Source organism: Balaenoptera physalus, assembly GCF_965194825.1.
Source record: "Balaenoptera physalus genome assembly, chromosome: 11".
Taxonomy (NCBI): domain Eukaryota; kingdom Metazoa; phylum Chordata; class Mammalia; order Artiodactyla; family Balaenopteridae; genus Balaenoptera; species Balaenoptera physalus.
Genome location: NC_138896.1, coordinates 69,525,195 through 69,537,200, shown reverse-complemented (window position 1 = coordinate 69,537,200; position 12,006 = coordinate 69,525,195). Strand labels below are relative to the sequence as shown.

The 12,006-nt window shown below is 46.2% G+C and overlaps 1 protein-coding gene across 1 annotated transcript; it reads right to left on the bottom strand.

Moving 5' to 3' along the window:
- Positions 1–215: 215 nt before the first annotated feature.
- Positions 216–11,480, bottom strand: LOC309638230 (C-C chemokine receptor type 5). The gene is made up of 2 exons (XM_082413899.1): positions 5,366–11,480; positions 216–3,826 (listed from the first exon to the last, which is right to left on the bottom strand). Exon 2 carries the CDS (start codon positions 3,813–3,815, stop codon positions 2,757–2,759), a length of 1,059 nt encoding a protein of 352 aa, XP_082270025.1. The 5' UTR covers positions 3,816–3,826; positions 5,366–11,480; the 3' UTR covers positions 216–2,756.
- Between the last annotated feature and the right edge of the window lie 526 nt (positions 11,481–12,006).

The following is a 12,006-nucleotide window of genomic DNA, read 5'->3' as shown; positions in this document are numbered from 1 at the left end:
GTGACACAGAACTTATTCTCAAAGTAGTAACAATATGGAGCCAAATATAAGTAAGACTTGTAAATATGCTTACAACAAATTAAGGAAAACGGAGAATGTGGCACAATTATGACATACATAATGTAAAATATTAAAGTTTGACAGTATTTTGGAAAAATACAAGCAAGACTTTTTTTTTTTTTTGAGAGTTTAAAGGAGGGAAGAGCTTAAATTTATTTATTTATTTATTTATGGCTGTGTTGGGTCTTCGTTTCTGTGCGAGGGCTTTCTCCAGTTGTGGCAAGCGGGGGCCACTCTTCATTGCGGTGCGCGGGCCTCTCACTATCGCGGCCTCTCTTGTTGCGGAGCACAGGCTCCAGACGCGCAGGCTCAGTAGTTGTGGCTCACGGGCCTAGTTGCTCCGCGGCATGTGGGATCTTCCCAAACCAGGGCTCGAACCCGTGTCCCCTGCATTAGCAGGCAGATTCTCAACCACCGCGCCACCAGGGAAGCCCAAGTAGCATCTTTAAAAACAAATTATTCTGGCAATTTGACCCAGGGAGAGGGTCAACTTTTAAAAATAATTAGAAAAATAATTCTCAATATGTGTGTTTGTGTGTGTGTATGAAATTTTCCAAAACAGCTACACAAATTGCTCTCACAACTTTATGTGCTATTTTCTAAATGTAAACTTGGCTGAAAAAACAAGAATACAATCAGTTATTTTACAGGGTTTTTATTGGATACATATTTTCTTGTAAGCAGTTTGTAACTTTCTATATATGTAAGAATGTCATACACATGCATATGTATATGTGTATATATACATATATGTATGTTTATACGTATATACACACACAAAGATATCAGAATGTTTGAATTGACTCATAGGCGAGGGTCATGTGTCATATACGCGCTCTCAGCAACCTTAAGGGCAAAAGAAAAGGCCCTTCCAGTCACTTCCCATTGACAGCCACAACCCTCAAGATTCACATTTTAGAGCTGGAGAAAAATCAGTAGAGCCTCTTATTTTGACACCTTAACCTCCTGAGGGATTCCCACTCCTTTACATTTTCCCACCTAATCTTTACAGCGATAGTCTTAGCTACCCCTGAATTCAAAACAATCTTAGGCATACACAAAATAACATAAGTAGCAACTGCAAAAAAATTTTAATTCTCCCTTTGAAATGAATAAGTCTCTTAGTGTTTGGATATGCTTTGTTTGGAGATGGTGTCTGGAAGATGTATCTAAAGCCTCCACACTCAGCCTGAAACGCAGAGGTTAGTAAATTGCACGTTTTGTGGCTTATGAAGCTTGAGGCAGCCTGTTTCCAAATGAGTGTGTCCTTCTTTCCTTTGTCTATTGATAGTTAAATCCGGAAAACCATAAATAGTGGTGAGCCTGGCAGGCAGAAACAGTCATTCAGGCTTCCTGCAGCTCTTGGGGACCTCTTTACTCAGTGCTTATAAAGCTCTGGGTTTTCATTAACTATGTAATCAGTCCTCACCTAGATGTCATATCTGACCTAAAAGTGTTCCTGGACTTCAGGCTTGTGCATTCGTAAATCTGGTGTTTCAAAGCCCCCTGGAGATGCCTCATGATTCAAGCCTGGATGGGACGGACTGCTCTGGGGGCAGGAGCAGTCAGTGATAGGCAGCCCAGGGTCTGTGTGCCTAGGGCTGTGTTCAGCTCACAGAACTGGACCCTTTCTCTTCCACCAACTCCTGTTTTGACCTAAACCTCCTCCTCCTCCTTGGTGTCTCTTTTAGGGCATCTCTGATGCTCGCGTGGAATCTAGGGGTTCACTCTGACTCTTCTCTGCTCCTCACCGCCAAGCCAAATCCGCCCCAACTATTGCTGACTCTCATCCTAAGTGCTGTGAGAATGCACCCCTCCTTCCCATCTCCTGCGCCTCGACCTAAGTGGAGCCTCCTCACTCGATCAGATTGTTTTGGTCTCCTTGCCCTGAATGCTCACCTTTCCAGGCCATCCTTTGGCTGTGGAATGAGCCTTGTGCAGCACTGGCAAGGGCTCCCTGCTCTGCTCTTGGACTTTGATGGGCAGCACTGTCCAGGTTCCTCATGCTCTCACCTCATCCTTCCTCCCCTGGGGCTCCCCCAACCAGCACACGTCTCCCCACAGCCAAGCTTTGCCAGTGCGGTCGGTGCCTGCAGCCTGGAGCTCATCTTCCCTCTCCACCAACAGACCATCCACCTCCAATCCCTTCTCTGCGAAGAAGCCTTCCCAGCTCTCAGCAGGCCACAGGGCTCCCCTGGTGTGAATGTCTGTGGAACTTATTAACCACACCTTGGAGGGGAGATCCCACATGGAAGTTGTCATTTCTTAACTGATCACGGCCATGTCTTTTCTCCCCATGGCAAGAGAAAGATCTATTTTAAGCACATTTGCAACCTGGATGTTGCCCTACACCGATAAACTATACGATACTTTCCTCAGTTCATTTTGTTATTCCCGTTCAGGTAACCAAACTCAGGAATTAGCAATTCTCTGAGGATTTTTTTTTTTTTTTATATTGAACTTTTGCAGTGAAGGGAGAGTTTGCCAATAAATTGATGTATTTGGAGGGGAGGTGAGAAGGTTGCTATTTCATCACATGTTTTGATTTGGCTTTCTAGAACTGATGAGCTTGAAATATCTAATATACTTAGAGCTGATGCCAAATAAATGGATGAAACTTAGACCCTCTATGACAGTAACTTCCTCTTTAAAAGAACCGCTCCCGCCCCTAGTCTGCATATAAAAGCTGAGTCAGGTCACAAGCCAACAGAGATTTCCTGCTCGCCCGTGGATCGTGTATAAACAGAGCTCGCTCGCTCTGGAGCGTCTCCCTGGAAGACTGGACAGCCTTTGCAGAAGCATCTGGCGACGTGCTTTCGGAAGAACTGTAAGAGATAGCTTCGGAACTTCTCCCCGACGAAGGCGTAGATGATGGGGTTGATGCAGCAGTGTGTCATCCCCAGGGTCTCTGTCACCTGCATGGCTTGGTCCAGCCTATTGGAGTCACTGCAGTTATTCAGGCCAAAAAATTCCTGGAAGGTGCTCAGAAGAAGGACGATGTTGTAGGGAGCCCAGAAGAGAAAGTAGACAATCATGACGGCAAAGATGAGCCTCACGGCCTTGTGCCTCTTCTTCTCGTTGCGACACCGAAGCAGGGTTTTTAGGATTCCCGAGTAGCAGACGATCATGACAAGCAGTGGCAGCACCAGGCCCAAGATGACTATCTTTAAAGTTTGGAAATTCTTCCAGAAATGATACTGACTGGATGGAAAATGAGGGCTGCATGTATAACGAGAACCCTCTTTTTGGGATTTGGTAAAGATGGTTCCTGGGAGAGAGGCGAACACAGCCACCACCCAGGTGACCCCACTTGTCACCACCCCAAAGGTGACTGTCCTGGCTTTCAAAGCAAACACAGCATGGACGATAGCCAGGTACCTATCAATTGTCAAGAGGATGATGAAGAAGATTCCAGAGAAAAAGCCAATGAAATAGAACCCCGTGAAAAACTGGCACATTATATTTCCAAAGTCCCACTGGCCTGCAGCATAGTGAGCCCAGAACGGGATGGTGATGATGAAAAGCAGGTCAGAGATGGCCAAGTTGAGCAGGTAGATGTCAGTCATGCTCTTCAGCTTTTTGCAGTTGATCAGGATGAGGACGACCAGAATGTTACCCACAAAACCAAAGATGAACACCAGCGAGTAGAGCAGGGGCAGGAGCTGGGCTGCAGTTTGTCTCACGTTGACTTTTTGGCAGGGCTCTGACATCCCATAGTCAGTGTCGTAGAGGGGACTTGATGTTTGATAATCCATTTTGCTCGACTCTGTGAATAAAGAAGAGATCTTTTATAAAGTCCTGGAATGTCCTTAACAGTCCGTCATGAATGCAAACTATCTTAAACACCAATAGATTTTAAAAGTTGATACCTAGATTTCTACATTTAACTGAAGTCCCTTTTTTGGTCAAACAGTGAACTTCTGTAGTAAGGGATGTTTGTTGCCTGCTTCTCTGCTTACTAGATGGAGAGCATCATCTCACCAAATAAAATCTGATGTTGCATAGCCACGCGGAGTGAATGAAGCTGTGATAACAATGTCCAGAAACCGGGTCAGGCACCGTCCGACACTGTCTTACAATCTGTTCTGAAGCTGCCATTCCCAGGAGTTAGCTTACACACAGCATCATTACGAGCGTGCTGGTGGTAATGAACAGTTCCGCGCTCTGCCTGCCAAACACTCTTCCAAGCTTCACTTCCATTCATTCAGTTAATCCTCAAGGTGACCCAGTGAGGCAGGTCAGGTTATTGTCCCTGTTTTGCAAATAAGGACCTCAGAGCACAGAGAAGTTGAGTAACTTCGCCAAAGGCACACAGTGAGGAAGCAACTAATTTTGAACGCAGGCAGCCTGTACTCTTATCCGTCGTGGTCCCCTCTCTTTCACTCTTTGGTGAGAGAACTAAAAACAGGACTGTCAGCCTGGCGCCTCAGTGTAGTCAAAATGAAACAGGCTGATGCCCGAGTCCCCTGAGAAGGTCATAGGAACCAGCAGCCAGTTGTGAAATCCAGACTGCCATTCTCACATTTTCTCTGAAATTTGTGTTTGTAGTTTCTGAGCTGCTATTATTAAGAGCTCCCACACATACATAAGAAACGGCCAAGTGGACAGTGTTTCATCTCCCATCATACATCCTGGGTTAGCTCAGTCCCTTCACAACCCATTGACTTGCCTGGTCTATTTAAGTTCCACTGCTTGATTGAGAGTTTTCTCTAATTAGTCCTTGTGAGTCTCAAGCTCCTGGTACCTCAGATTAAGCAGCTGAGAGAAGCACACAGAAAATCTCACCTTTAAATTCTGAGCCAGAAAAAGAATCATACACTGAATATGCCGTGAAACTTCATTTGATATTTGTAACTTGCTATTAATTTGGACAATTTTCAGGCTTCCTTCTTTTCTTGGCCAAAAAAAAAAAAAGAACAAGACTTAGACGCAGCTTCTGGTTAGGCATATATTCAGAGGGTGTCCTGATGAGGTTTTAGTTCTCCTTACCAGAAGATAGTCTCTGTCAAGGTTTTGGCCAATAATCATCATCTCTCTGAAAAACCTTTCTTATGAAAGGTGAGGGCTTTTTAAAATAATATTGCTCCCTTTGAAGTCTTTCATTCATAATCATGTTTTGTATCTTTGATGTTATCACAGTCTGAAACCATTCTGAATTCTAACTTTTTACTTAAAGATAATATTTTAAGATAGTTCAGTGAGCACCTGGTGTTTTTCTGATGTCTTCCATGGTTTCCTGCAAAGGCTTTTACTCATCACACAAGCTGAGCTAAGTAATAGGCAAAGTGACTGAGAGGTGACTTACCGGGAGAGATTCTCGCAGGGGCACAGATGTCTCAGTTCCTCTGACCAGCTGAGCTGTGCAAATCAAACACACAGACAGCATAAAAGTAGGAAATGCACAGTTTCTTCTGAATTGGGGGCGGAGTTTTAATGAATAAGTATGGGGCAGTGCAGAAAATCATCAGAGAACAGTCCTTTTTTCTAAAAAAAAGAAAAATTGAGCTTGGAATAGACTAGAAAATAGATAGCTGGTCTGAAAGCTTATTCATGGGCTTCCCTGATTACACAGTTTCTTTTTGGTTCTCAGTTCATCCAACCACACAGTCTGTTAGAAAACAGAAAGAATTGAAGGGTAATAGAACTAGAAGAACATTCATGTCCATCTAGTCAAAAGCCCTTATTTTACTGAAAGAAACTGCTGTCCAAGAAGCAAATGATTAGGAGGGCTTAAGACTGCAGGGCTTGTCAATGGGGAGGCTCAAAGGGTGAGAGATTCTGACCCCCTTGCCATTTGTCTTCCATGAAAGCCAGCTGAAACCAACTTTGAAGTGAAGGGAACATCTCACCTTAACCCCGTGCTCCCCTTTATCTGCTCTCCCCTCACCCCCCTTGCCTACCACGACTCACACACATATGCTCACCACCCGATACTGTTCTCCTCTGCAGACTAAAATAACTGGTTGCTTAAGGGTTTTTACTATACCTTCACCTGTGAGCTAAACATGTTGCCCATCTTTCTCCAGATCAGGCGTCTTGGGAGCATGTCATTATGAATTTTCACTCTCCCTATTCACTGTTTTGCAGCCCTCCAAGCCAGCAGGCATTTGTGAATGCCTGTATTCTGCCAGGGATGTAGGCAGCAGAGTTCCTCACTCCAAGGATACAGTCTATCTGGAATTTCTGTGAGAATTTTTCAACACGAAACAGGCAACAAATGGCAGAAGAATAGTGTCAAGTTCAAGATTCTATTTCAATATTATATGCAGTCACCCCAGGCTTCCTTGGTGATTGGTTACTTATCTATAAACCTTAATTGTAGACCACAAAACCAAGAAAATAGTGGAGAGCCAGCCCCGAGCCACAGGAGTGCCCTCTGGGGGCTTCTGTTTCCTCCGCCACAGAATAAGAAGCACTGGCTTGTGATCTGCGGAGACCCCAAACCTGTGGAAGTGGCCTCTACAGTCAGGTTGCCTGAGCTCGAAGCCTCGCCCTACCCTCCGCTTTCTTATCTGTGGAGTGGGCTGAATAATGGTAGTTGCTTCATGGGTTTGTTGGGAGGATTACATGAGGCATCCATGTCCAGAATTTAGCACATAATATACACTCAATAAACATCAGACTCTTAGTTACTCATTCAATGATCCTTTCTTAGAGAGATTTATTATATAAAATTCTAAAAAAATTGGTTCCCTGTGGGGTCCTTGTCTAGAGCATATTAGTATCAGCAAAATAGAAGCTGAAAGGGAGAAGCTAATGGCTGGTGCTTACAGAATGGAAGGATGTGACTGCTGGGAAAAGCCAGAAAAGCACAGAAGGACCCAGCAACTGGTAATCACAACCAGGACAGTGAGTTATGAAGAAGATGTTCAAGTTCATACAAGAGGCAGCAATTGAGAACTGGACTCTAGTCATGTGGCTGGACTTAACACCCAGCTTCACTCTTTACTACTTGATTTGTACAAGTTACTGAAACTCTCCAGGCCTTAGTTTTCTTACCTGTAAAATGGGGGGAAAAAAGCCCCAAACACAAACCTACTCGACAGATCTGTGGTTGAGATCAAACGACAGAACGAGTTGTAGAGCCTTTTGTAGGTACCTGCTCTCTGTGGGCTAGTTAAGCAGCGACGTACAAAGTATGCTTGAGAAAGCATTCACAAAATGTGTAGCAGATAAATTAATACAGAATTTCACAGGAAATGGGGAATATAGTTTTGGCTGGTTGAAGGGAAGCCTTATGTTCACTGGTAATACACTGGGTAGAACTCTCAGATGCTGCCAGACAAATGTTGCTTTTCTGTGTGTGGTATTGGTTGCTTTGTATTGTATTGATACTTCACCATGTGGAGCTGGGGCTTTGCCCTGTGTTCTGTGGGTCTTGTCATCGGGATGGCTGTGGAGTTGAGGGCACGCTTATCCCCAGAGGGCAGCATGGAGTAGTGGAGCAGGCTCGAAGTTGCCCATACTGTGCTGCTGACTCGCTGTGTGCCCTTGGCAAGATACTTCCCCTCTCTGAGCTTCTAGTTCCCCGTTCTGTGAAATGATGTGCTAGACTTGGGGGCCCCAAGGGACCTCTCCCCTTAAATACAAAATGACTCCATGGCCGAGTTGGTTTGGAAAATACCACATTTGGGCAATACAGGGTGAGGATTCACAGGCTGAAACAAGGAAGTACAGCTTAGCAGGGTGTGTGACCCCCTTTTAGGGGGACATTCAGGTCACCTCTTGGGGTAGGGGTTCATCCCAGGGATGCACAAGGAAGGGAGGACCCATGGGAACGTCTTCAGCATTTAATCAATGAAACATTGCTCTGGATACAATAGCAACAGTAAACCAGCAGTTTATCATGCTGTGACTTAGTTTTGCCATCTCCGCTTCTTTTTTTACCTTGGCCCTCCCAGTTTCCCAGTTTGCAGGGCTCTGGTTCTGTTATGTTTGGCCTTCAGACTCTCCATGAGAAATGATCTTCTGACTGGTTTGCTACTCTGGACTTGATGCCCAGCCCTCCTTGTGGGGTGCTGGCCAGGCTTCCAGTAGCTGCTCCACTTTCAGTCATTACACCCAAGTTCCGAGGGCTGCTTCTCTCTCTGGACTCAGAGCTTCACCCACAAGATGGGGAGGACATTGAATCTCTTCCTTGGGTTCAAAGGGCCAACTGCATGAGCTCAATGAGCTGAAACCCTGCCACACAGCAGCTCACACGAACAGACAGGGCCTCACGCTGACTCCAGGTCAATGTCAACAGTGAGATGGACTGAAAAAATAGCAAATGAACCCTTTCGTTTTTAAAACAGATGTCTAATTCTAAAACCAACACATGCTTATTGTATCAAGTTAGGAAAAACAGAAAAATAGGAAGTACGGAAAAAATTAGACATTCTCACAATCTCAAAACAGTCCCTCTTAACACATGATGTGTTTTAATCCACACCTTTTCCCATGCATACTTTCTGATTAATTGTTCTCACACACATTCCAATTCTTTATGCTGCTTTTTTTTTTTTTTGCTAAAGATTACAGTATAGGCATGTCCTCATATTATTAAAAATTCTTTATAAATGCAGCTCTTTAATTGATATTTTTATTGAGGTATAACTTACGTGCAGCAAAGGGCCCTAGACCTAGGTGTACATCTTGGTGAAGTTTTGATACGCATACACCCTGTAGCCAGATGATAGCGAGTAGCCTTGTCACCCCAGAAAGTGCCCTTGTACCCCACCCAGAGGCAGGGGCCACTCTGACTTCTGTGCATGGATTAGATGTGCCTCTTCTTTAACTTCATATAAATGGCATCACAGACTCTGTCCTCTTTCTGGTTTCTTTCGTTCAACAGAATGCAGTAACTATATGTGACAGAGCTCTGTTAATGGATGGTTGAGCCCTTTCCCTGGTTCACTCACATGGACAGCATGTTTTGAGTGTTGCTGTCAGTGCTCTGGTATCTCCACCAAGGAGGAAGCTCCCAGTGTCCCCAGAGCCCCCTTCACCAGGAGAGCCAGAGAATCCCCACGGTCCTCGAAGAAGTAGGAAGAATCCCTCCCCCCCCCGCAACCAGTGTTACATTTTGCACTCATGTGCCTCAGCAGTGATGCTGGGGTCCCATGACTCCCAGCGCCCCTTCACCTTCTACCCCAGACACCCTTCGTGGTGAGCGGGGCTGGGAGGCCACCATGCTGTTCTCTCCACTCCCACTGTGTCTGTTCACTAGACCCTCCCCAGTATGACCCCTTTTCCCAGCCCATGCACCACGTCCCCCTCACCCTGTGCACATCATCAAACCAAGTAGACACTTACAGGCTGTCCACCTCATCGCTTTATTAGATACGTCCAGACCTGGTGGAAACCCCTTAACTCTGCCGGGAAGTCTGCTCTATGCATTTTGGGTATTTCTTTCAGATCACTGCCCAGACATGGCGCTGATGTAACCTTATGTGCAGTAACAGAAGTCTAAGATGCTGATTAAGGTGTATACTAGACCCGCTGTGGTCTTCAGTGGGTCAGGTCACACCTGCAGCTATGTGTTCAGCTCTCTACATAACAGGATATGTGGGACTTTTCCTGTTGTCCCAGAGCTGGCAACTATGGCCTGAGGCTGAGGGCAAAGAGGTGTTAAGTACCCGGCAGTTCTACAAAAAAACCACTGACACCTAGGATCACACGCCTCCCCCAGGGCTTACTAAGAGTGACAGAATCAGCCCTGTGCCCCTAGTCACCATGACAACCCTTCTCACCCCATCCTGTGTAAGGAGACAAGTTTGGGCAGGGAAGGGTTATAGAAGTGGGTGGGGTTGATGGGAAGGAGGGTGGGGTTCCTCTCCCCAAAGCCAAAGGAGGGGCCTCTGAAAGAACCATGTGAGGAATGGGGGCTTGCAGGAAGGGGAGGCCAGTGCCTCATTCCTGGGTGGGGCATCCACTGGGCAGCAAACCAGCTGAGCAGGGAAGAGGAGATTGGAGACAGGTGATGGTGGAGATGGTGTGGCCATGAGGCAGCAAGGATATCCCAAGGATGTCAAGTTATAAACATGGCGCTAGACAGGTGGCGTCTGGAGAAATTTCCAATCTCAGTCACTCACCACACCCAGGGCCAGCCTTCCCCTGAATTCATGGGCTGCCTTGTAGAGGTCAGCTCACCAGCCCAGACACCTCTTCGCTCGTGTTGCGTTTCCTCTTGGCAGCCCTCGGTGGCCTTTGCTGCTGGCTAATCTCACCTGAGGCCATTTCAGTTTGTCAGGGAAATTTTAAACTTTTTTTTTTTTTTAATATTTATTTGGTTGCATCAGGTCTTAGTTGCAGCAGGCGGGCTCCTTAGTTGCAGCTCGAGGGCTCCTTAGTTGCGGCTCGCAGGCTCCTTAGTTGGGCATGCAAACTCTTAGTTGTGGCATGCATGTGAGATCTAGTCCCTGGACCAGGGATTGAACCCAGGCCCCCTGCATTGGGAGCGCGGAGTCTTAACCACTGTGCCACCAGGGAATTCCCAGGGAAATTTTAATAATGAGAAAAAGCGAAAGTGGAAAGATAGGGTCTTGATGGCTTACTCCCAGGAGGCTGCAGGGCCTCTCTGAAAAAGTGCTCAAACTGCCCCAGTTGCCACAGATCGAAGAGGATGGCATGGGGTGGACTGTGTCAAGCCCCAGCTCCACCAAAAGTCTTAAGATACCCATCCCCTGGAATGATCATCTTTCCTGACATCTGCTTAACTCAGCCCACTTCGAACATTCTCCCTAGAATAAGGTTTCTTCCACTGCTAGATATGGAGATGGTTGGCAACTTTCAAGTGGCAGTTTCTTTGGTGGCAGTAAGATCCTACTGTAGCTATTATAACTGTGATGCAGGACTGTCAACGGGTTAGTCACCTTCTCTTCGGGGCTCTCAACAAACTTCACGTGCACCTCTGTTTCTGTGCTTTGCACAGTGCATTGTGATTATTAATACTCTGTTCTCCCCCGCGCCTCCCCATCAGCCATCCCTGGACTAGGAGGTCTAAGGGCATGGGAATAACATATCCGTCGTTATGAACCTGCGTCAGTCTGGCACACGGTAGATCCTCAGGTGTGCTTGTCACATTGAATTCCATGATAGAAAAACAAATAGACACTTTTCCAAATTTTACTTCTGAGGGCACCAGCTGCCGTGCGCATCCGTTACCTTTTCTGCTTCTTAGCAGGCAACCCCCACGAGTCAGGGGCGTACCACAGCGAACATGGACCTCTTACTGCTGTGACATGGGGCCGCAGGGATGGCCGGGGCCCTGGCTCTGGCGCCACTGTGTGGCCGGGGCCCTGGCTCTGCTCTCTGTGTCTTCCGGCTCACTCACCAGGCACCTGGGCTGAACTTGTGTTCTGGGACGGGCCTTCCTGTGGCTGAGCAGGGAGAGCCAGAGGCTCCACCCAGTCACTCGACACTGTCAGTTCTGCTCACTTTCTATTGGCTGAGCCGGCTGTGGCTTAGTGGGTGGGTGGGGGGGTCCCTCTTGTAGGCCGCGCTGCAAGTCACACGGCAGGGACTGGCATGTGTAATGACGGGGGGAAGGGAGTGAAAAGCTGTGAACCATAAGACTGTCGCACCACAGTATAACAAAGCAGGCAGTTTAAATACTTTTTTATTGTGGTAGGAATACAGTATGAGACTTACCCTTTTAACAGATCTTTAAGTGTACAATACAGTATTGTAGGCACATTGTTGTAAAACAGATATTTAGAACTTATTCATCCTGTATAACTGAAATTCTATGCATGTTGATAAATGGATAAAGAAAATGTGGTCAGTACATCTAAGGAATCTTATTTCGCCTTAAAAAAGAGGGAAATCCTGCAATATGCAACAACATGGATGTACCTGGAGGACAGGATGCTAAGTGAAATAAGTCAATCACAGAAAGATAAGAACTGCATAATTCCACTTATATGAGGAATCTAAAATCATCAAACTCATAGATGGAAAGAATAG

Bases quoted from the DNA above. Each gene is read 5' to 3' on its own strand.
- LOC309638230 (XM_082413899.1), bottom strand. From the start codon at position 3,815: ATGGATTATCAAACATCAAGTCCCCTCTACGACACTGACTATGGGATG.